At 46.1% G+C, this 23862-nt stretch overlaps 1 protein-coding gene across 4 annotated transcripts in view; it reads right to left on the minus strand.

Moving 5' to 3' along the window:
• The window catches only part of FGF13 (fibroblast growth factor 13), a 318358-nt gene extending 294752 nt beyond the window's left edge, over positions 1-23606 (minus strand). For 2 of the 4 annotated variants that reach the window (XM_067548080.1, XM_067548075.1), the window contains exons 1-2: positions 22548-23135; positions 20805-21076 (exon numbers count right to left, since the gene is read on the minus strand). In XM_067548080.1, coding sequence (XP_067404181.1) covers positions 20805-20853 — 49 coding nt within the window. In that variant the 5' untranslated portion in view covers positions 20854-21076; positions 22548-23135. Of the gene's footprint in view, positions 1-16672; positions 18961-20804; positions 21077-22547; positions 23136-23547 lie in introns of those variants that run through there. The other 2 variants (XM_067548077.1, XM_067548079.1) reach the window with 2 other exon arrangements.
• Positions 23607-23862: the final 256 nt, after the last annotated feature.

Below are 23862 nucleotides of genomic sequence, written 5' to 3' on the forward strand. Positions count from 1 at the left end.
AGTGATAACTGTTGGAAGTGTTGACTTTTAATGGTGGCTACTGTATTATAGTGACTTTGGGGAGTCTCACTGTAGGTGCTACATGACAAATTCATTAGCTTTGGTGGCAACCGTACGTATTCTTAGCATACAGGCAACAGCTACAATCGACTTCCCTCACCCCTAATCTCTCTGGTGGGTGGATGTTTGATCAGACCTGCAGGGAAAAGACAATCCCTGGGTACTAACAGGAGGGGGAAGGGGAAAGGGAAGGGCAGACTAGGCTGCTTTGGGGCCCACCTAGAACCCATGTGGAGATTCTGCCTGGGTGGTGAGGAAGACAGGGAGAAAAGGAGAGAATTCTCTGCCTCTCCCTGCAGCTATTGCCTGGGCTGTGGGGCTCTCATGCTCCTCCTTCCCTGTAGGGGAAGCCTTCCTGGCACGCAGCTGCCATTCTGTTGTGATTGCTGGCCCGTCCTCCACAGCCTACAACGGAGGGGCAGTTTGAATGGCATTTCCAAGACAGTGGGGGTCTGTGATCAGTTTTTGAAAACAAGAAGGAATTTCTCCATCGGGATGACCGAGGGGTTTGTTTGTTTTTTTACCCTCCTCGCAGCATCCTGGATGCCTTGTTTTAGGTTAATAAGGAGCAAGGCCAGGATTTAGGCGTTAAGTTTATAAATGAGTTGGTCATTTCATCACAAGATGTGGCCAGTGCAGGTGACAGACAGACAAAGGTAAATGAGACCCGGGTGGGCCTATTAGTCTGGAGAAAGAAGGGAGAATGTAAATGTTTGCAGACTGATCTATCCTTTCCATGTACCCTCATTCCCCTTGTAGGGAAGAGGGCCAGATGATTGAAAGTCGGGCTGAATCCTAGGGTTAATTCTCTTCACCTAACCCGTGAGCATTAGCTTTTTGGCATAGAAATCATTAATACCAAATACACCATTGGTATTTTGGCAAGTGGAGGCTTAGCACGTACTCCTCTCCCCGTCATTAAATGTAAAGTTAAAGTTGTAGTCTTCTGCTTTAAAAATCCATCCCTGTGTCCATCTCATTCACCTGTGTGCCCTGATCAATTTGTTTACATCAAACCCTTGCTGTTGATATGCAGAGTTGAAATTGATTTCCTCAACTTGGTGACAAAAAATTAATTATATCTTGGATGTAATGCTGTGCAGAACTGGCCATCCTGTTTCACTGCAATGCCACTTGGGCATTCAAAATGAAGGTAGATCTGGTTTTGTTCCATAGGGCGAGTGAGAGTTTTAGCAATTGTGATGCTCACAAACAAACTACTTCATTTAGGCCTAATCATGAGCTGACCTTGATTTTGCATAAGAATTCATCCAAAAGGCCAAGTCTGTAAATCCAGCCAAGTACCTTGTAAACACAGATATTGAATTTTTGTCAATAAAAGTCAACAAATCAAAGACCATCACTTTAAAATAAGAAAAAAAAAATTATATTTGAGCCCTCAAGTAGGTAAAAATGCTCCTATGCTCATCTAGATATTGAAAAATCAAAACTATTTTACAATATACTACTTAGAAGATATTTTTCGAGGAAACATTCTAAATCTTCTAAAGGAGAAGTGTTCTCTATGTAGTTTATACATTTAATATATATGGTCAAACACCCAATGCCAGCAGCTAGTAGAGAAATTTCATGTTTCAGACCCATGACATCAAACAGTTACATGTCACTTATGGCAAAAATCAGGCCTTAAGACACCTGAACCAATAGATGTGACAATATTTATGAAATCGGGGAAGTCGAGGAGGAAAGAGGGAGAGGAGAAAAGAAGATATTGGTGATTGGTTTACTCAGCTCTGATATATTCCCAGTGGGAAAGATATTCTAATCCCACCACTAAACTATGAACCATAGGGCAGAATAGGTCGAGGAGCAGATGAAGGATATCGGACCTCCTCTAAAGGCTCTCCAACTGACCAACAGGTAATATTTCATGTGCTTTATTATTTCAAATTGTATCATCATTGGACATGCAAATTAAAAGCCCAAACCTGCCTCCCCAACTCCCGTAAGGAAAAGTAAACACCCTTTTCCCCCATAGGGCTCCTCGTGTAAGTAAGGGCTTGGCAATATCGGGTCTCAGGCACTAAAGCCTATTTGCCCTTACCCACTTGTGGTCACTGGAATTACCTGTGTGTGTAGGAACTACTCACATTAGTAGAAGGCGCAGGATTAGGCCTCAGTACAAAGCTCAAATATTGCTTACCTACAACCAAACCGATTGACTTCTAATAGGAGTTTTGTATAAGGATATTGTGCTAGGCTAGCGTTGCATCATCAAGCTTAGAGTCATATCAGTTAACGTCATTAATCAGAACGGGGTCAATAATGTGAGGTGCTGAGCACCCTCAACACCCTCTGAAATACGTCTGCTCAGTACCTCATAAGATCAGTAAACACTAGTTTGTAGTCTATTCCAACACTCACGTAACAGGGAAGACAACATTTTCAGATTAAGAAGCTGATCATGTTTATTCGGGTTCTATTCTTCATACAGTGTCATCCATATTAATATCAAACCAGCTATCAAAGCCTATTATTCAAAGACTTATTCAACCACAAACCTAAAAAAATCATTCATAGGAATATTAAAATGTATTTAAAGCAGTAATAAAAACAGTGTAATTATTTAAGTCAGCCTACTGAGTAGGCTAAAGTATTTATAAAAGATGTGTAAAAGAATAGGGCAATTGTTTCATCCTGAATCTGATAATTTGCTGATGAATGAATAGTAACAATTATCATGACTTTATGAAAGAAAAATAGTGCATTCTCTTTTCTGCTTAGCGACGGTGACACTGCTTTGACAAACAGCAGACTCGAACTTCAGAATAAGATGAATTGCATTTTGTTGATTCCTTTATAAAGCCTTAGTCACTCTCTTCCTCTATTACACGTACGCCCTCAATTTCTCCTTCTAAAATACACTTCAGTGTAAAAATCTGCACTAGCGGAAACAAGACATGACAGCAAAGCGTGTGATGTTCACTGATATTAGACTTCATAGCGAGTGCGCAGTGAATTCAGCTATGAAAATTGAGGACACTCAACAACTTGTAGGATCAAGCCCTTGCCCTCCTTTTTGTTATGCTGTTGGTTGTCAAATCTGTATGGGCTTTCACTACAGTCTGACATTATTACTACTCTTTATCTCAAAGACAAAGTCTCAAATACAGAATTTATTTTTAAACAGTGATGTAAAATGACAGGCTATTAATTTTAACACCATTATAGATGATGGAATAATTCTGGCTTTTTTTTTTTTTTTTAAAGTTGCTCTGTTGGTGAAAACAATATTTTCCATTGGAATTACAAATAAATATTTTGATAACCAAGTGTTGGTTAACCATGTGTAACATTTCCCCTAGCAATCTGGACTGGGGTGTAGCTGTGTCACCCCGATCCCTCACTCCTGGGTTGCAATTTACTCTTCTTTGCTGTGTGAACCGCCCACACTCACCCTTCTGTGCATAACTGGTCTCTGACCTACTGAAAGAATGCTTCTGGCCAGCCGCTCATGGGATTGAGCCCCAGCAAACACCCCCAGTCCCAGATGCAACCCCGGGAACTGCCATCTTACAGGTTCAGTGTTGTACACTGCACCCTGCAAGCTCATTACATTAGTCCATCAATTTATCAAAGACATTGATATGCACCAGCTCTGTCACTCTAAGTGAAGTCTCTACACACACTCAACCCACATGCACAGCTTTAGATAAAACAAACAAATACCTTTATTGATTACAGCAAGATTTTAAGTGATAAAAGCCAGAAAAATATGAGTCAAGGTTTGATCAAATTAACTAAAAGACAAATCGCATTCTAAACTAAACACTTCAGTGGTTTTTCAGTCTTTGATGTTATCTTACCATAACAGGCTGGTTGACTCCTTCAACCTTTCCCCCCACCAATTCCCCTGTGGGCAGTCTGTCAGTTGCTTTTTTGTTCCTTGGAATCCATCTATGAAGCGAGAGCTCCAGAGACAAAAACGCCTCTGCCTTTAACATGTTTTCTTGTCACCCCCATGTCTGGCAATGGCCATGATTTCCTCCGCTTGAGTCAAATGAGTGTCACTTTATCAGACACTCAGCCCAGTCCATTGTTCCTGTACGCATGCATCTGCAAGGCGTGAACCCTCACTCTGCTTTGGGTTTGCCTGGTCTATTCAAGCCGTGTGAGAGACACATTCGGGAATATTACATAGCAGAGCTTCATATCTATACATAGGTGACAGTGCAGGAAACATGCTACCATAACAATAATGTTCAGTATGTCATAAGCATTCCAAACACACCTTCCATGACATACTTTGCATTAGGCAATATCCAGCTACACTGTAAGGGTGAACATGAATGATACACAATCACACCAGAAGGGTGTACATGGGGTACAATGTGTCACCATGTAACACAGGGATGATGGAAGCTCTTGTGGTTTGGGCATCAGGAGACCTGGTCTCCATTATACAACAGATTGGCTGGAGATACCTTGGACAAATCACTTACCCTCTGTGTGATGTTGTTTCTCCACCTCTTAACTGGAGATGCTAATACTCCCCCATCTCTCAAGGGAATGGCAAGGCTTATCACTTTCCCTGTTTGTAAAATACTTTTGGGATTCTCAGGTGGACGAGGCAAAATATTATCACATTTCAAGTAGAGTAGCCAAAAGATCCATTTAAAAAAATGCATTTCTTTTAACTGTCCCCTTCTGTCTGAAGAGTGGGAGGGCTTTGCTGGACCAGCCAGGCTGAAGCCACCTCTTGGGTCTGCATGCTGATGGGCATCTCAGGTTCCTCGTGGTAGGCAAAGAGTTCTCTCTCTGCAACAGAAGCCCCTTGGCTGCATGGAAAGGGCCAAACAGAACGGATTGGAGGGGATTAAAACCCCTCCTGAGCTGGGTGGACAAATACTGTGTCCATTTTGGATCCACCACCTTACACAGAGTGAGGCCCCACCAAGCCTCCAGATCGACTATGGGCATTACACCAGTTGCCTTTCTGAGGGAAGGGAAGGAATTTTTCCCTCACTGGCAAATGAGGCTGTATAGTTTTTTCACCTTTCCCACCTCAGCCTAGTAGTTCAGTAGTGAAGACTGGTTGGATTCCGTGCATCTTTCCACATCCGTCTCAACTTTGCCTGGCCCCATGCAGAGTCTGTGATCAAAAGGGAGCCAGATCTCAGGCAGACCCAGAGAAGCATGGAATGAGGGTCTATATCCTGTTTGTAGCAAGATCTAGGCTTCAGTATTTGGTATAGATTAGGTGCAACGCCCCCCTTGCCTACAACCTGAACCCTCATACCCGGAAGGGTGGGGGGGTGAAGAGTGCTAACTACATACGGTTTTGTTTGGAGTGGGGTGGGAAGGTTGAGTTGTCCTCCCCACTGCCTGGGCTGAGGGTTAGGCTGGAACACCGTATTGCAACATTTTTGCTGCTAGGGTGTGTGGATTAAACATATTTAAGTACAGAAGTTGTGGCCTCCATTTGAATCAGATCTTCATTCCCGCTGTGTCTGAGTCAATAGGAGAATGCATGACACAGGACACAGATTCTGCAAAGACACCACTGAAAAGACAAAGGTACTGCAGAAGACTAAGGTGGGGAAAAACTAGACTAGACAGAAATGAATGTTTTAAAGTCCCTGAGCTCTGGCTGCCAAGACCAATGTTTCACTGGGTCATACACAGCTTCGTCTCTTGTTCTACTACCAAATCCAGGGGTTTGGTTTTGCTGTTAAAGATAAAACCAGCACATTGTCCATTGGTCAAATATTCAGAATGTGAAGTCCTCCATACAGCACAACATGAACGTGGTCAGAGTTTACTTTGATATGATTTTAAACAAGACCAAAACTGAATAAAGAAAACTATGAAAAAATATTTAAAGTTTGTGGAAAATTTAAATGCAAGTCAGACCTCCTTTTGCTTATCTAGTCTTCAAGCCCACGCTTTACTTCTGTGAGCAAACACCGCTTGCATGAGCAAAGATAACAGCTTGTCGCTGTTTGGAGAAGGGGAGTCAGCCCTCCCATTGCTTTTGCTCCCAATACTGGTAGCGTTCCTGGAAGAAGTATAGATCCAATATGAATTTCATAAGCATAACAGGTGTCTCCTCTACTTTCATTCCGCACCTAACCATCTTTTCAAATGTATTTATAGTAGGAGGTTTATCGTTAGCGTTGCCCCTTTTTGACCTTCGTGACTAGTCAATGTCTGGGATGTTCCAGTTGGAAGTAGAAATTGGTGATAGCTACGTGTTTTTATGAAGTTTTGTTTATTTACAAAGAACTTAGAGAGGCCTGGGTCTCAGCACAGAAGGAACCAAGAACAAAAAGGACCAGTTTCTTAGCAAAGGAGGCTGGAGGGCTGTCAGCTAACCCCAGACCCAAAGATCACTCTCTAGCTTTTTCCAGGGTCACTCTGTGCTTACAGCTTACTGCTTAGCTTTTCTGGCCTCTCTTTTTCTCTGCCTCTCTCTGTTCTTGTCTGTGACTTCAGTATGTGTGTGTTTTCTCACTCCCCCACATACGCCTACCCCACCTCAGCACAAGAGCTCTTGGGTGGGTGTGTACACACAACACACACACACACACCCCTGTTGTCTCTTAGGTGGGTCTTATATTTACAGTTATTTTAACAGAAGGGTGAATTCTCACCTGTCAACCCCAAAAGGGGGTGTCAACCCCAAAAACCAGTGTTTTTAATCCAATCCATAATAAGATTTCACCCAGCTCATAACACTAACATGTGACCAAGTGAATTGCACATCATCTAGAGTAGATGCGTTATTTAAAATGTGTATAGGTTACATGTATGTATCATCTTCTATCCTGAAAGTATCTAACGTATTTTATAAGCTGTGAGTTTTGTGTTTGTGCCCATTTCCCTTTACATCCATGAAAAACTCCATGAATTTCAGTGGGATTGAACAAATGCAAGTGTGAGAAGAACGTGAATGATACTGATATGATATTACCTTTCCCATCAGTGACATGGAGTCAACTCTGGGGCAGAAACACAACAATCATTCTGAACCAACACCACACTAGCCTATTTGTAAGGGTATGTCTACACTGACGGTTGCAAAGTTGCCACTGTCAGATCAACCTTTCTGGATCGATTGAGCGGTCAGTGAAGACCCACTCAATCGATCAAGAAGTCGATACTGTAAAACCACCATCTCAAGTGGCATAGCGCTGCGTCAACAGAAACATGGTTCCCATCTGTGCAGGGCAGTGAAGACACCGCGCAGAAGGGATGCACAACAGTCAACAGGAGTTGCGCAAGCTACTCTCTGTAGCTTGCGCAACTCCTGTTGACTGCCGCCGAATTGCCAGATAAGTGTAGACCAGAGCTAACAGAAGTTAAGAGAGAGGCATTCCTCCAAAACTATGAAGGATAGGTAGAGTAGGCAGAATGTAATTTACCTGTGTTAGATTTCACAGCAGTGGGCTTTGCATCACAGCATTTTACCCAAGATCTACAGAAATTGCGATGTAGATTTTTCATTGATTCTACTAGATCCTACATCTACATGGTGCTTGGTGGAGGATTAGAATTACATGAAATACTTTTGACTATAGTGTCACTCTAGTTAGCTGCCTGCTTTCTGCTCTGTCTTGTGTAAAAAAAAAAAAAAGGAAGTCAGATGAGCTCAAGTGCACTAGAACCTGTTCTGAACTCAACTTGAGCTCCTCCACTCAGGCAGACATTCTGCTGTTTAAAAGCCTGACGTAGTCTGATGTACCAACGAAGATTCTTCATATCCAGGGCACTGCATTCACCAGTGGCTTCTGTGGGTACAGCTCCATCGACTTCACCTTCTCATGGCAATGAAGAGCTTAGTACCGTATCTTTTCTCCTATTATCAAAAAACCCTGAAGTCACACTAGACCCATAATCTAGTTTTTCCCTCCATATCTCCCTGACCTGGGAATTTGCCTACCTCCAACTTTGGGTAACTGCTAGAATTCATCCTTGCTGTGACCCTGCTTACACTAAATCCTTATTTATCTTAAATCACTTCCTGATATAAGTCAACTATTGTCTTTGCTTCCTTTATGGTCTTCATAAATCCATACTCTATATTTAGGGAATATTGTGACCAAACCATTCATTAGCCCCATAATCCCTCCCATAATCTCTCCCATTTCATTATATTTATCTGCTTCATCTCTCTCTCCAGAACCAAAACAAGGCTCAGCTTCTGGTATTCAGAGTTCTACATGGACTTCTTCCATCCTATCACACTACCTATTCCTTGCCTTGTTCCATCAATCTTGGCCTCCTCTCAGTCTGCCCCTGAACTCAAAGCAGCTGGATGTTGTTCCTTTCTGAATGTAATGATACAATAACACAAATAAAGTACTCACAGTTCAAAAGGTACATACGCAAAGCCTCCCCACTCCATAACCTCCTGCTTCCCTCCAAGCCACTGAGTCATTTGAAGATCTTCGTTTAATACTTTCCCACACACTTTAGCATGTTAACCTCTTAACCGCATTCCTAGAACTGGCAGAAAAACTTTTCATTGCAACATTTTTTGTCAAAAAAATGCCATTTCAGACAATTTCAGTGAAAGTTTTGATGGAACAGTTTCTCTGAAATCCACCCTGGACCTGAGAGAGAGAGAGATTGAAAACCTGGCCTTTTGATCCAAACAGACAGAGCTTTTGACACATTTCCATTTTGTGAAAATCTTTAAAAGGTTTTTATTTTTTTCTTAGGATGAACAAATACAAATTTTGAAATCTCAAGACTTGTCATGAAATGGAATTGGAAATGGAATTCCTAGCCAGTTCTACCTATTCCCCTTTCTCTGCTCTCATTGCTACCTGTCCATTCTCCTCTCACGTAACTACCCTGAAAAAAAGAATATCCATTTAAAATACTTCTGGAACACTTCTAATCTCAGCTTCTTCCTCTCCACTCCTTCATGTTAATATTTTTTCCTTCCTATCTCTATGAAAGTCACTGCACCCAAATCTGTAAAGCAGTATTTTCCCTCTGCCTCCCCCTGCAAATCATGTTGTGATCCTTGGTATGTTATTTAACTCTAACTGCGTTACTCCCAGTAACAAGGAACACATTTGGGATCAGAGTTTACATGAAGAGACGAAACTTGTAACCTGGTTAGATTAGCACTGAGAATCTGCACAAGGTTTTCCTTCCAATGAAACTGAAAGTGAAGCTACCAAGTGGTGCCAGGTGAAACAGGGACTTTAAAAAAAAAAAAAAAAAAAAAGGCTGCTTTTGTAGGCAGCACCAGGCCAGCCACCAGCCAATCAGGGGTTCTCAAACTGTTTTTGCTGGGACCCTCTTTGAAAATATTTCAGGCTGTGATGACCCCCCCACAAAAGTGATGATCCCCCTCATCCTTACCAGCACGCACGGGGGCTGATAGCTCATGCCCCCCCCCCAATAACCTCACGACCCCCTGAGGGGTCATGACCCCCCAGTTTGAGAACCACTGAGTTAGTGAAAGGAACGCTGCATGTGTTAAATGGGATGCCCTCATACAAAGAGGGATGTGCCACTGGCTGGAAGGTGCAGTGAAGCCTCTGGGGGCAAGGGGGGAGGAGGATGCATATTGCTCAGTTTCCTCCCCAGTAGCCTGTTGCCGGGAGTTAAAGCTACATAATTTCCTCATGTTCTAGCCCTCATATGAGTAAGCCAGAGAGAAGTTTGGGATTCAGTCCCCTCCCTTGTTCTGTGTTTCCCCCCTTCCATAAAGATATCATTCGCATGCAGTAACCATTGTAAGATTAATTAAAAACTCTTCTTGGTTATGAACATAAGAACGGCCAGACTGGGTCAGACCCGTGGCCCATCGAGCCCAGGATCCTGTCTTCCAACAGTGGCCAATGCCAGGTGCTTCAGAGGGAATGAACAGAACAGGGCAGCTATTCGACTGATCCATCCCTTGTTGTCCAGGCCCAGTTTCTGGCAGTCAGAGGTTTAGGGACACCCAGAGCATGGGATTGAGTCTCTGACCATCTTGGCTAACGGCCACTGAATTTAATAGCCTGCAGGAATTTATCTAACTCTTTTTTTTAACCCTGTTAGACTTTTGGCTCTTAATCATAGTTTTTATTTTGTATTGATCTTAGAAGGAAGAAGTTTAAAATTATATTCAAAGCTCCAAATTGTTGTAATTAATTTAAAAAAAAAAAAAAAAAAAGGTTAACAATTTCAAGCGAGGCTTCTGACCCAGTCTTGACAGAAGTCCAATGACTGTGCATTAGCCCTGTGAAAGCAGCTGACACAAAAAGCTAAATGAATTGCTGTAATTGCATATGTAAGTAGCTTTACATCTCATCTCGGATGTGTGTGAAGAACTGGAACAAGCCTGGCTGGCCCTATCACCGCAGTATTCCAAGTGAAATCAGTGGAACTCTTCGCTTGAGTCAGGCAAAACGATTTGGCCCTGACTCACGTTTTCATTTTTTGGCAAGTACTGAAAACGTGGCCTGGAGCACAAAGCCTCAGAAGAATGCTGCCTTCTCATTTTTTAATCTGTTTGGCAGACGAGACAGCATTCGGTGGTGGAAATGAAAAATAATTATGAGGACTCCTTCAATGTTGTAGCACAGGTCTGAGGTAGGAGCAGAGTAGAGACTGTTATGGATTGTGAAAGAGAAGTGAGCACTACAGAATAGACTCCTCATCTAACCCTCTTTGTATTTTCCCTTGTTACTACTCTTTCTTTTCCACTTCATTTCCACCCTTTATCATTCTGACTTTCATTGAGTAAAGGGGGGGGAAATGGGGCAGAATTTGAATTACTTTTTTAATTTAAGAGAAGTTTGCTTTCTACAGCAAAAAAACGTGCCAGGGATTCAGTGCACAAAGCAAGGAGCATCTACACACACAAATGGGTATAAGCATAAAACAGAAGAACCTGAACTATTGTACAGATCTCGAGTCTGGTTTTCACAAGAGCTGAGCATGCACTGACTCCAGCTAGAGTGGCGGGTGCTCAGCACCTCTAAAAATCAGGCCTATCTTTTCTGAATCATTCTAATGTAATCAGAATGTACAAGTAAAAACCAGCACAGTCTTTTCTGAATGTAGGTGTTCCCACCAATAAGTTCCTTTTAGAAGTGACAATGTTTGAGGAGAATTTAAAATTAAGCCAAGGAAGTAATTACTGGCATAAAGGGGAGGGACTTCTTGTTTCCAGTCTAGGACGTGAAGGGTCTCTTTTCTCCCTCCCCTGGCTGCCTCCTAGCCTACCCTTAATAAAGTAACTAGCAGAAAAAGAAAAAAAGCCAAAACTTTAAATTAACAACACACTCTTCAGCTGAGGATCTCAACATGCCTTAGAAACATCCATTAAGCTTCACAACTTTCACCCCCCCCCGCCCCATGAAATATTATTAATCTACCCATTTTACAGATAGATAAACTGAGGAAAAGAGAGGTGAAGTAATTTACCCAAGGTCACAAAATGATTCAGTCAGAATCCTGATTCATTCCCTGCCTCCTCCCATAAGAGTAACTAGCTGCACTACATAACCTGCACCAGTCACTAGACTACAGTTATGATTCCCTAAAGGCTTCTACAGTTAACTCAGGTGTCACCCCTTACCCAGTTCCTGTCCGCATACAAGATCATCTCACCTGAAAGAGGTAGTGCTTCACACCCTGCCCCTCCGAGGATACGAGCTAAAGCCTGAGTGCTGCTTATGCTCAGGCTGCTAACCCACCCCCTTTGCAGTGAAGTCACAAACGAAGCCACTCAAGCGCTAACCGCCTTCCAACACCTTCCTACAAATCCACCCTCTCCCAGCCCCCGGTGTGCCCAGAAGGACCAACACGTTCTCCCACAATTCACTGGGAAAGTATCACAGAGCAGGTCGGCATACTGTAACAGCAAAAACCATGGGATATGAACCCAGAAGTCCTATCACCTCACTCAAGTGAGTGCAGCTGCTCACACCAAAGTGACCTCTGCAGAGAGCTCAAACCCTGAGTCAGTGCCTCTGTGGGTACACATACTCCTGGGGATCCACAGAGCTGATCCGAAGGTACATCAACTCATTAGCTTAGCTTTACAACAGGCTACATAAAAAGCACTAGCGAAGTCAGTACAAACTAAAATTTCATACAGACAGTGACTTGTTTCTACTGCTCTATGTACTGTAATCTAGGGTTCTCAAACTGGGTGGCAACCCCAAAGCGGGTCGTGAGTCCGTTTTAATGGGGACACCAGAGCCAGTATTTGGCTTGCTGGGGCCCAGGGCAGAAAGCTGAAGCCAGAGCTACTAAGCTTCACAGGGCCCCCGTGGCATGGGGTCCCAGGGAATTGTCCTGCTTGCCACCGTCCAACGCCAGTCCTGAGTACAGAGAGACCACACTGATCTTAGGAACCATATTTTGAATGGCCTGTTACCTTTTGGGTCAACATATCTGTGTGAAGTCTCATTTTCTGCTCTGACTGCCATCAAGACAAAGGGTAGGAATAGGCTCAATGTGGAGAAAAACTTCATTGTTGCTGTCACTTCACTGCCTTCCACAATGATGAGGCTCACAAGTGAACAACAGGCTCAAGTATCCCACTGAAACGGAAGTACGACCTTTATATTCCAATCAGTTTATTTTAGAATTCTATGGCGAAAACGAGAAAGGAAGCAATTTTTCAGTAATAGGGAGTTGTGACGCTTTTGCACTTTTTTGTCTGATTTTGTAAGCAAGTTGTTTTTAAGTGAGGTGAAACTTGGGGTACGCAAGACAAATCAGACTCCTGAGAGGGCTAGAGTAGTCTGAAAAAGTTGAGAACCACTGCCCTAAGTGTTTTAAAACATATTCGTTAGCGAAAAAATCTGTGGACAGATTTTGATATGGAAGAGCCACCAAAAATACTAGCCACATTAGCTGCAGAGAGAAAGAAAGATGCTTACAAATTCTACCGGCTCTAATATTAGTCCTCTACTCCATAGGCTCAAAAACTTGAAACACAGCCACAAATCCTCTACTATAAGTTATGTGATTACTTACTTTCCCGGGGAGGGCCCAGTTTTGCAGAAATCATACAAGCATGAGTTGTAACATCAGTCATAAGACCTCTAGGTCTCGTTAGATTCACATTTTCACTGTTGGTTTTGGTCTTTAACAGTGAGTTCAAGGGGAGGCACTGAAGGCCGTCAATATGGTCTGGTCATATTGCTGCATTTCCTAGCCCGGCACCCGTGGGACTACAGGGACTAAGTGTTCCACAAGCCTGCACTGAGCCCCTTCAGAAGAGTGAATTTCCCCCTGATCCATTGCTCCCAGATGGTACCCAGGTGTAAAAATACAGGTAGTGGGTTCACTGTTGCAACATCTCATTCTTATATGGCCTGCACAGTCTTAGACAGGTCTAGGTAGAAAAGGCTGCACACCACAGAACCAAAGCAGTAGCACTTTCCTCCATCCACTCATTTTTCCTCCCCCTTCTCTCCTCCATCCTTCCCCCTCCCCCTTTTTAGGCTTCTCAGATTGCTTTTTAAACAGTTTCTCTTCCTTTCATTCATAAATCTAACATGTGGTGTCTGAGATATATTCCAGAGACTCCAGATTGGGACTGTCACCGTGGTACTGATTCGACTACTGTCACAAGTTCTTTTGTTCTCCTTAGTCATTTAGTAGCTCAGGGGAGGAGATGAACTAAGACAGCTGCTGGTGGTGGTGCTATTAAAAATATTACTGGTTTTCTCAAGTGGGTACCCATGAGCTAGGGAATTTAGATTCACCACAAAATATAGTAGTTACAACCATCATCACCTTAGAGGTATTAGGTACTCCCTCACTCTAGTTTAATTAATGTTGTCAAGCCTGTAACACACGTGAGAGATGGAACCCAGAGCAGACATGTGGCTGTTTGATTGCTCTCTTTCAGCTTTCCCTGGTTCCATTACGTTTGAGTGAAATCAATCTCTCCCGCCCAAAGCAATACTCCAATTATTAACACGTTAGAAGTGCTCAGTGACCACCGACCCTCCCTTCCTCTCGTACTAACCTCGCCGCATACACAGCTCTGGCAAAACTAATTATGTTCAGAATGAGACCTTAGCCTTAACCCTGCCTTACGCTTTCATCATTGACAAGACTGAATTGTTCCCTGTCTGATGGGGCTTTTCAGTCTCCCCCCGGCCCCTGCCCTAGTCACACACATTACTCTCAACAAGACATTACAAACATCAAGTAGGCAGCCGGATTATAGGTAACAAGAAACAAATCTCTTGCCTAAGTGACCACAGAGAGATGATAAAAATATCATCCTGCATCAAAAAGTGAAGTGGTACAGCACATACACCGTAAACATGCTTCTTTTCAGGTGAACTTCCAGAACGTCAAGCTACGCTAAGGGGGACAATGTGGTTAGAAAGCCAGTAGTTTTCAGTTAGGAAACTGTTGAACGCAAAGCATACCAAAGCTGAAGTTAGTCACTAAGGCCTCAAAGCTGCAAAACACGAACACAAGTAATTCCACTGAAGTCAACGGGGCTGTTCATCTGCGGAAAGAAAATTAAAATTCCATACGTAAATGTTTTCAGGGTCAGGGTCTCGGACTTCAGGCTCTTTGAAGTGGGAAATGGATCTTAATATAAATGTTTATAAAATGCCATGTAAATTTAATATCTGCTGTTTTTGGAGTTGTGTTCATCCCAGGATAGGAGACACACAACATGGGTGAGGTAATTTCTTTAAATCGGAGCAGCTTCTATGGGTGAAAGACACAAGCTTTTGAACTTACACAGAGCTCTTCTTCAGGTCTGATCTGAAGCTTGTCTCTTTCACCAACAGAAGTTGGTCCAGTGAAAGATATTACCTCACCTACCTTGTCTCTCATGTAAATCTAAGACACTGTATATAGGACGATAATACTAATAAAACATTTTAAAGAAATCTAAGGTTTTGTATGTTCACTGCTTGCTGGGAGGGACTGACCACTAATATTTGCTAAGCTTTTCCCCAAAGGAAAGAAAACCAGAATACACTGGGACTGCCTCTGTTTCTTACATGTACTGTAGCAGAAAAAGGTGTGGGAAATTAACATCCATTTGACTCAAGACTATACTGCTGTATAAAAATTCCCAAAGCACAGAGGTAATATCACAGCTTCTGTAGGAAAAAAAAATCACAACAAAAGCTACACAAAAAACACTTAAAGATAAATCTTCAGAGGACTGGGAGCGGCAAGAGAATACACACCTGCCTAAGGTCAGAGTCACATGCTTTTGCCTTTCTGCCGGATCTGCACGGGATGTGAGAACTCATCCCTTTTGACAGCTCCTTGCATGCCTCTTAGGGGCCTTTTTTCCTGTTGGCTTCCTTTATTTTGTGGGTTTCCTTTTGAAGGCAAGATTTTGTAACCTGCTGGGAGGCATACATGATTAATTTAAGTTTCATTCTAATCCTAGTTATAGGAAGATGACAGGGTTACATTGCCTTCTGTACAATCAGCAAGTTCTTCATCATAGGTACCAGCTTTGTGAGTTAAAAGATTATTAAGTCTCAAAGTTTAGAACTGGGGTCTAAAACTGTCAACTTAATGCAGACTCTTCCAACTAATACAGAAAAGGAATTTTGAATCTACTGTGAAAACATTGTGGAACCTTCATATTAAAGGTGATTTCCATTTTTTTTAAATGGCTAGTGTCCTATAGACAGAGGTTGCATGTTGAGAATCCCACCTCAAGATTTAGGAGTTATTACATCTTTAAAAGAGTTGCATTTTTGCAGAACCAAATGCAGTTAGAGATAATGAGTTATAACAAGAGATTCTTACTGTAAATATTCCAAACATGAATATGTTAACAACAGCCAACTAATTGGAACCAATCCCACAGCCAGACACACAGAACTCCTATTTATGTGAATGGGAATTTTGAATGGATGGGGAGCTAAAGCCAAGAGATGAACAAGGTTAAAGCTAAGAGATGATGCAGGTGTCTTGTCAAGTACATCTGAGGTCTCAAATTCTCAAGTAGCAGGGACGCAGGTGCCTTTATAATAATAATAGGCAGGAAACAAAATAATACAATCAAGTTTAATCATTAATTCCCAAGTACCAGTAAGTGATTAAGATACAAACACAGCTTCTGTTACTACTGACCACTGCATCAATTGGCCATAATAAAACCCAGTCTTTCATGGGCAGTGATCTACCAGAACTGAGAACCGAGATCCAGTGTCAAGCTGTTGTCACGGGTGAAATCTGCCAGTGCTTTATTTTCTAGGATCCAAAATTGGCAAGGAAACGTTTGTTAAAGAGAAACTTCTTGCCCGCGACCAGATTTGGCAGAACAACAGTGCTTAGGCACCTACAGCTTTTTCATTTTATTTTCTCATCAGCAATATATTTTGAGTTAATGGGCTCAGATCAGAACATTAGCAGCATGTCTTGCCTTTACCCCGCTATATTTTGTGTCCTTAAAATAGGGAATTGTCCCATGAATCAGTAAGTGTTACAATTGTTGAGATCAGCTTCTTTATTTTGCTCAGCTTTCCATACAGCTTTTAATCATATATTGGATCATACTGTATTAAAGAGCATTCCTACAAACAGGACTATCAGAAGCAACTTTCCCAGAATTCTGACTTTTCTGCCAGGCACCTGAATTTGGAATGTGCTCTGTTTCCTGCTGGCACCAAGCTAAAACACTACTCACCCTTCCAAAATCTTCACCTTGATGGTCACTGTTTCAACAGAGCTTCAGTCTGAGAACAGTCAGCTTTGAAAATACTCCCTCTATTTTGTATTCAGATGAAGCATATATAGCCAGCATTGGCTATCCAACTTCTGTGTAAAGTTATCAAACCTTGCAACCAAGGCAGGTGACAGGAAGACAGACTGATCACCTTGTTGTGTGAAGTTCTGCAACCGCACAATTAAAATTGGGGGTGAGGGGAACAATCCATTTCCTTGGTTTGGGGGATTTTTCCCCAGTGTCCTCAGCAGAGACAGGTATGTGGGAATCCCCAGCTTGCTGCATCTCATCCAAAAGATTGTGCAAGTGTCTAGGTTATGGTATATGAATATGAGACAGCAGAAGTTCTGCCAGGAATCAGGACCTGGAGCCAGTGGGAGCTTTCCCACTGATTTCAGAGGGCTTCGGATCAGACTCTAGAGCCCTGTTCCTTTATCGTCAAGCTTGTCTCACCCAACCAAAAGTTTAACAAAGAAAAAACAAAATATCTAAGACCCAAATGGATGATCCTGACAAAGCCCCAATACAGAACAAGACTCTTCATCAGTATCCATTTGAGTCTTAAATGTTTTCATATCTGCTGTGGCATTTTGCACAATTTAAGGGTGCATATGCCTTGCTTCACAGTGTTCCTGCATATTGATGACTTAGGCTGAAATAACTTTGCTTCTGGTACTACCTAACTATTTTTAAAAAGCAGCTGCTGCTAGGGCTCTAAGTAAGTAGTTGTAAACGGAGGGCACTAACGAGTTGAAGCCAATACTTGCTTCCCTCTTCAGGGAGGATGCAAAAGAAAGCAGTTATGTTTAAGGTAGAGACCAAATTCTTCCCTCTGTTTTATTATCTTGCTGGAGTCCATAGGGTTGCTCAGGTGTAACTGAGTGGACAATTTGACCTACTATACTTAACACAAGTACAGAACACTTACTATGCATGTCTTATTTCCCAGCCAGGTTCTACATCCCATGGCATAACTGTTCATGATTCTATTTTAATCAAGACTTACTTCATGGACCAAGTTAAGAGCTGGTGTAAGTAGATGTAATACCACAGACTTCACTGGAGTTTCATATGATTATGCTAGGTCTGAATTTGACCTTACAAGTCCAGTTGAAAAACACTGAGCAGAAAAAAAAAGTCTTATCTGGAGCATAATTAAGTTTTCCTCTTTGATACAAAGTTTAAAAGTATAAAGAGAAAGGCTGATACTCAATTCAAACTATGAAAATAATTTCCATCATCACTTAGTGTGGAAACAGCATTCAGAGAGCTGTGTGTGCGTCCAGTACTTAAACTCCACAATACATTTTACAGAATAAGGGACACAGGAAAATCTTTCCAAAACAAATCATGTGAATTCATCCTTTCTAGGGCTGGTTAGCCAACCCAGAAGTGTACACACACGCGCAATGGCAAACCTTCCTCTAGTTTCCAGTCAGAGTACAGTTCTGGTACACAGATAGAACAGCCAGTCTAATTTAAGAATGGCTATATCTATTTTAAAAATTTAGTTAACTATGTCCTCACTGTCAGTCACCACAAGAAACTTCAACGGCTTTGAAGAAAAATGGATTCAAATGGGAAATCAGTAGCCAGAGCCTTTGAAGAGAACTTCGATACAGAAATTGATAAACCTTCTCACCACCTTGGGGTTCTGCCTGCACTTTAGAAGTAGTTCAAAGAACACAACTGTAGCTGCACACTGTTACAAAGATATCAAACTTCTGGTAAATATTAGATACTACGCAGGGAGATATGATTTCGGTATATTAGTCAATTGAAGTGTAGATCTAGATTAAGAATGTAGACACTAATGCCAGTTCTAAATTGTGCACAAAAGTCTCATGCAAATGTAGTTTTCCTCAGGGTTTTGGCATATATAGTTTATGATGCATGCTCAGAAACAATTTATGTGCGTGTAACCCAATGACAGTCAGTTGCATGTGTTTGCCTCATTGTTTTGAAACATATGAGTATGCCACACAAGCTGTACATATGCACCAGGAAATATAAGGTAAGTTAATGAGTGCATATAAAGAGAATGATTTGCAGCCTGAACAAAAATTAAACACTTAAATTACATTGAAAATTTGGAGATGTAACACAAAGGAGCAAGCATTACAGAATCTTCTTGTTTAAGATTATAATGTTCTAAATCATGCAAAACAACTCCTTTGAAAGGTTCCTGCATTCTTTCTTGATAAATTATTTTGATACATTTTTAGTAAACAAGGTCATTAAAAAAATGATTGTTACTAGACTTCTACAGTGAAGTATATTTTTAAAAGGAAAAGACCATTCAGTGCAAGAAATTTTTCTTTGGGAAGTGTAGTGTTTTATGACACATCTGGACTACAGATTTTTCATATTTTCCAAAAAAAAATTCAAGAAAAATACTTTTAAAACAATATTCTGAAGACAATAGATACCATATAACACGAGAAAAAACAGTTTAAAAAGTGTATTAAACACAAAAACAAGTTTACACAGTGCAATGGTTTTAACATGACCTTAGAAGCCAAAAAACTAAAAAGTGAAAAAAAGGAATACGTGAAAAGGGTGTCAAGCCTTGAAACTGAAGTACCTGGCTTTGGTCAAGATGTGCTAGGGTTGCTAAAAACAAACCAATAAAATACCAGAAAAACGTGGTGGTGGTGGTTTGTTTCTAGGCAGAAACAAAGATTTCCCTTCATGGAAGGTTAAAAACATTGTATGATTAACCTGTAAGAGCCCCCACTCTTTCATATCAATAAATATTTAAGGCAGTTGATAGATACATTAGAAATGGGTAGCAACATTGCTTATTAAAAAGATATAGCACAGGCACACACAGAGTGGCTACTTTTCTGCATGTACTCATCCAACATTCCAAATTAGACAGGCCCTAATATATACTAATTGCTGGGCACATTTCACCTTCAGGTAAAGAGTTCATTACAGCCTGACACCTGTGCTTGGCTAAATGATATGCTCTAGATTGGAAACAGCAGATTTTTTAAATGTATTATTATTATTATTATTATTAAGAAGAAAAACGTTGCAATTGTTCTGGCATCTAGTTGACCAAATTCCACTCAGGTCCAAGGTGTATGCTAACCCCTTGGACACAGCCAGTGTGTGGGGGAAGGGTTCTTCATGGAAACCCTGCATCAACCTTGTGAAGGAGAGGGAAGAGGCGGCAGCAGCAGCATCTCTTCCCCCCCCCCCCCCCAGATTACCAACAGCCTCACCCCGCAAACACTGTGTGTACAGACACACACACACCCCCTCCCCTCCCCTCCGGTGCATTCTGTTCAGCTGCTGTGCATCTCCCCAGCAGCGTTACCACCGAGCTGCACAGCAAACTAATCCACTTGCGGTTCTCTACAACTCCTCCCCTCTCCCGTCTCCATGGCAATTGTTACCCAGTTTACATCCAGCGGCGCAGCTCGTCCCCTGCCTGGCAAGAGCTGGCCAGGGGGAGGGGGATGTGGCTCAGATGCACAGCATCCCCCCCCCCCACACACCCCCACCTCCCGGGCGCAGATTACAACAGGGGACCCCCCTGCCCCCTCCGGGGAGGGGAGGAGGATACAGGGGCCTTCCTGAGCATGCACAAGGTCGGCTCCTGGCTCGCAACCTCTGAACTCCCCGGGGCTAGAATCCAGGAGACCAGACCCGCTCCCCGCCAGCGTTGCAGGGGCTGCGGCCTGGGGGTTCCCCCCCTCCACCCCCAAAGGGGGCTGGCCCGGGGCGGGCAGCCGCTTCCACAGACAGCTCAGCCCCGGCTGGAAATGCAAGGGGGGGGGCAGATGCATCGAGCGCAGCAGCCCCCAGCAGAACCTTATTTGCCCCCCCCCCCCCCGCTGCAAGCACAGAAGCGAGTTACCCCCCCCCAACCCCCATTGACCCCTGAGCCGGTGCACCCCCCCCCCCACACGGATGCTGTTGCTACACCTGAGGTCGGGGTCGGGGTGGTGCGTCCCCCCCCCGCAAAGTCACCAGAGCCGCTGGGGAGAGACGCGCGATGCACGGAGCAAGCTGGGTTCATGCGAGGAGGCGGCAGCGAGCCCGGGTCCGGGTTCGGGTCCGGGGTCCGCGGCTCCGGACTTACCCTTGGAAGCATCTTTCTCTTCTCTGGGCTTGATCCCCTTCCCGCTCATAGATCCCAGCGTGCTCGGGAAGATTCCCCCAGGAGAGGCGCGGCAGCCGGACCCAGACAAAAAAAAACTCGGGGCGGAGCGGGGGGGAGATGTCAGGGGGAGGGAAAAAAGGGGAGGGGGGTGGGAATGCTAGAAAAAAAAAAAAAAAAAGGCAACAACAACAAAAAAATCTCTTCTGCTGCCGCTCGGCCGGTGCGGATCCTGCGAGCCCCCGCTGCGCCGCCTGCACAAGAGAGGAGGGGGGGGGCGGTGAGTAACCGGGGCCAGCGACCAAGTCGAAGTGACGCCTCCCGCCCGCCCCACCTCGGCCGGCTGCCGCCAGCGGTGCTGGAAGTCAGCGAGCCCCGGCTGCGGGGGCGGGGGGGGGGGGGTCTCATGGGTGCAGAGCAGCTCGCCGCATCGCCCCGTCTCTAGCGGGGGGGGGGGGGGGGGGGGCTGGGCCAGCCGGGCAGGCTGCGGAATCGCTGGAGGAAGGAGGGGAGCCAGCGGACCCCCCCCCCCCCCCCCAAAGCAAACATTGGGGGGGGCTGGGGGCGGAGGAGAACCTGCCTTTCCCGGCCCTAGCCAGCGCGCAGGGACCGCTGCTCCCGGAGACAAAGAACCGCGGGCTCCGCATGCTCCAGCGGCTCCGCATTCCCCCCCCCCCCGGGGGTCTCAGCCCCTGGGCATCTGGGGGGGGTGATGCTCTCTCCTCTCCGCCCCCCCCCCCCCCCAAACCCGGGCTCCCCTCCTGGCAAGGAAGCGGGCTCTGCCCCAGGAAGGGTCGCTAACCTCCCCCGCCCCCCGCCGCGCAGCCGGGGGGCGCCTGGCCAAGGCAGAGCAGGCGCGGGGGGGGGGCGGGGGGATGGACAGACGGCAAGGGGGGAGGGGGGTCGTAGCAGGCGCCGGGGCAGCTGGAGCTGGAGAGGCGCTTCCCGCGGGTGCCCGAGCGGGGTGTGACACGCCTCCGGCCCCCAGACGCGCCCGGGATGGGGAGCCCCACGCTGGTCTTGCCTCGGGCTGGTTGTCAGCCCCCTCCCCCCCCCCCCACACACACACACACACACACGGATTTGATTCCGTTGATATCAACCAGGCCTGGACATGCCAGGGGAGGCTGCGTAATGCAAGCGCGGGAGCCTGGTGCGGCGGCTGGGCTGGGGGAGAGGTTCGCCCCCTTGCAGCCTCCCCTGGGGGGGGGGGGGGAGTGGAAGCGTTTTTCTACCCAGATCCCCCTGCTAGAGAGCCCCGCTCTCTGCTCCAGCCTGGGGGAGCAAAGCTCCGGGCACGCCGGGGCAGGGCCTAGCGCGCGTCTCCCCGCTCGCTCCGGGGCAGTGTGGGGACGCTCCAGCCCCGCTCCCCCTCGGCGCGGTCTGCCTGGCCTCCCTTCGCTTTCCTGAGTCGCCTCCTTCTCCTGCCAGGCTGCCTGTTGCAGAGGAGTCCCCGGGAGCAGCAGGCATTCCCCCCCGCCCCGCTGCAGGGGGGAGATTACACCGATGCACGCACCCCAGGTTTGCGTGGCTCGGGGCCCCCCGGGCAGCCTGGGCTCTGAACTTCCCCCTCCGCGCAGGCTGTTGAATCCCGGTCTAGAAACCAGCGGAGCCCTTCTCCAACACGGCCCGGGCTCATCAGCCACAGCTGCTGGTGGTACCTTTGCAACCCGGGTCCCCGCCAGCCCCCGCCGGGCGTCCGCCCTCCGGCAGAACGGCTCTTACCGGGCTAGGAAGGGGCGTTTCGCTGGAACCAGGCGTGCAGCTTACGGCCGCTGTTTGGTGTTATTCCCCCGCTCCTTCCTGTCAGACCTGGGCGTGCTTTTTAAAACCCAGCTGGCAGGAGGAAGCCTGCTCTCGGCCTCTTGTTTTGGAAAGTGGCTTAGCCAAGGTCCAGGCGGTACTCCGCTTCGGGGGCTAGGCCGCGCACTTCGAGTCTACACGATGGGGGAGGGGCTTTTCTTTATTTTACAACCCCCCACCAGGTTGAAGACGCGAGCAGGTAAAGAGGGCAGGTCCCAGGGAGCTATATGCTCTGCAGGTGTCCTGCATTTCCTGCCCCATCACCTCCCCTGGCCTCTGCTGCGAGTCACACTCCGCAGGACGGACAGCAGAGCCCGGCTGGGTAGCTGGGGCAGCGGAGAGCTCTGGGCAGGGTTCGACCTGAACTTCACCCGTTACACACACACACACCCACCCTGCACGGTCCTGAGCCGTGCAATTGCGGGCAGGATTTCTTTCCCGGCCACAAGCAGGAGCAGAAATGCACGGCGAGCTCCTCTCCTGCGCCGTGCACAGCGGGTTGCTCGGTACTCCGGACACCCCAGTGGGTACGGTTCTATATATAGGCGGAGGACAGGCGCAGACACAGCCAGCTTGCCTCGGCTTCCCTTCAAGATCCCCACAAAGCCGCCTCCCCCCACAGGCCGTGCGGAGCCTGCCCCCTCGGAACTTCAGCACCTGCGACTCCACAGCCCGGGACCAGGCGAAGCGGCGGCGGCAGCTTGGCGCGACAGGCACCGAGCACCCCTGAGAAGCGGGCCGCTATTAGGTGCCCCCCCCCCCAGTTTCAAGGGCTTAACTTAGCAGCGGAAGCAGGAGAGGCCGGCGGCAGAAAAGCCCCAGGCAGTCACCTGGACACCGCTCCTCCCCTGCCCCGCCAGGCGAGGCATTCTGCTCCGGCGGGCCCCCCTCCGTGTGCACGCTCCCACTCCGAGCTACTTACAGCAGGTCTATCCCTGCGGAAGGGCCTTCTCTCCCTCGCCAAGCGGCGTTTTAGGAGCACCCCGCCCCGGCTCCCCTCTCCCCATTTACCTGGACCGCCGCCTGCCCGAACCGGAGTACAGCGGGACCGCTCGTGTTTGCGCCGATTTCCGCACGCTCCCCCACTCCGGCCCCGCCGGCCGGTCTCGGGGAGGAAGCAGCAGGTCAGCGCTGCAATGGCTAGACTCGCTCGCGAAGCGCAGCGCAGCCCGCGGCCGCCCGCACCCAAGCCGGGGCAGTCACAGGGGCGCGCCGCGGCGGCTATTTTTAGTGGCAC

Source organism: Emydura macquarii, unplaced genomic scaffold (assembly GCF_026122565.2).
Source record: "Emydura macquarii macquarii isolate MOO-44397 ecotype Brisbane River unplaced genomic scaffold, CSIRO-AGI_Emac_v2 contig_1253, whole genome shotgun sequence".
Taxonomy (NCBI): Eukaryota; Metazoa; Chordata; order Testudines; family Chelidae; genus Emydura; species Emydura macquarii.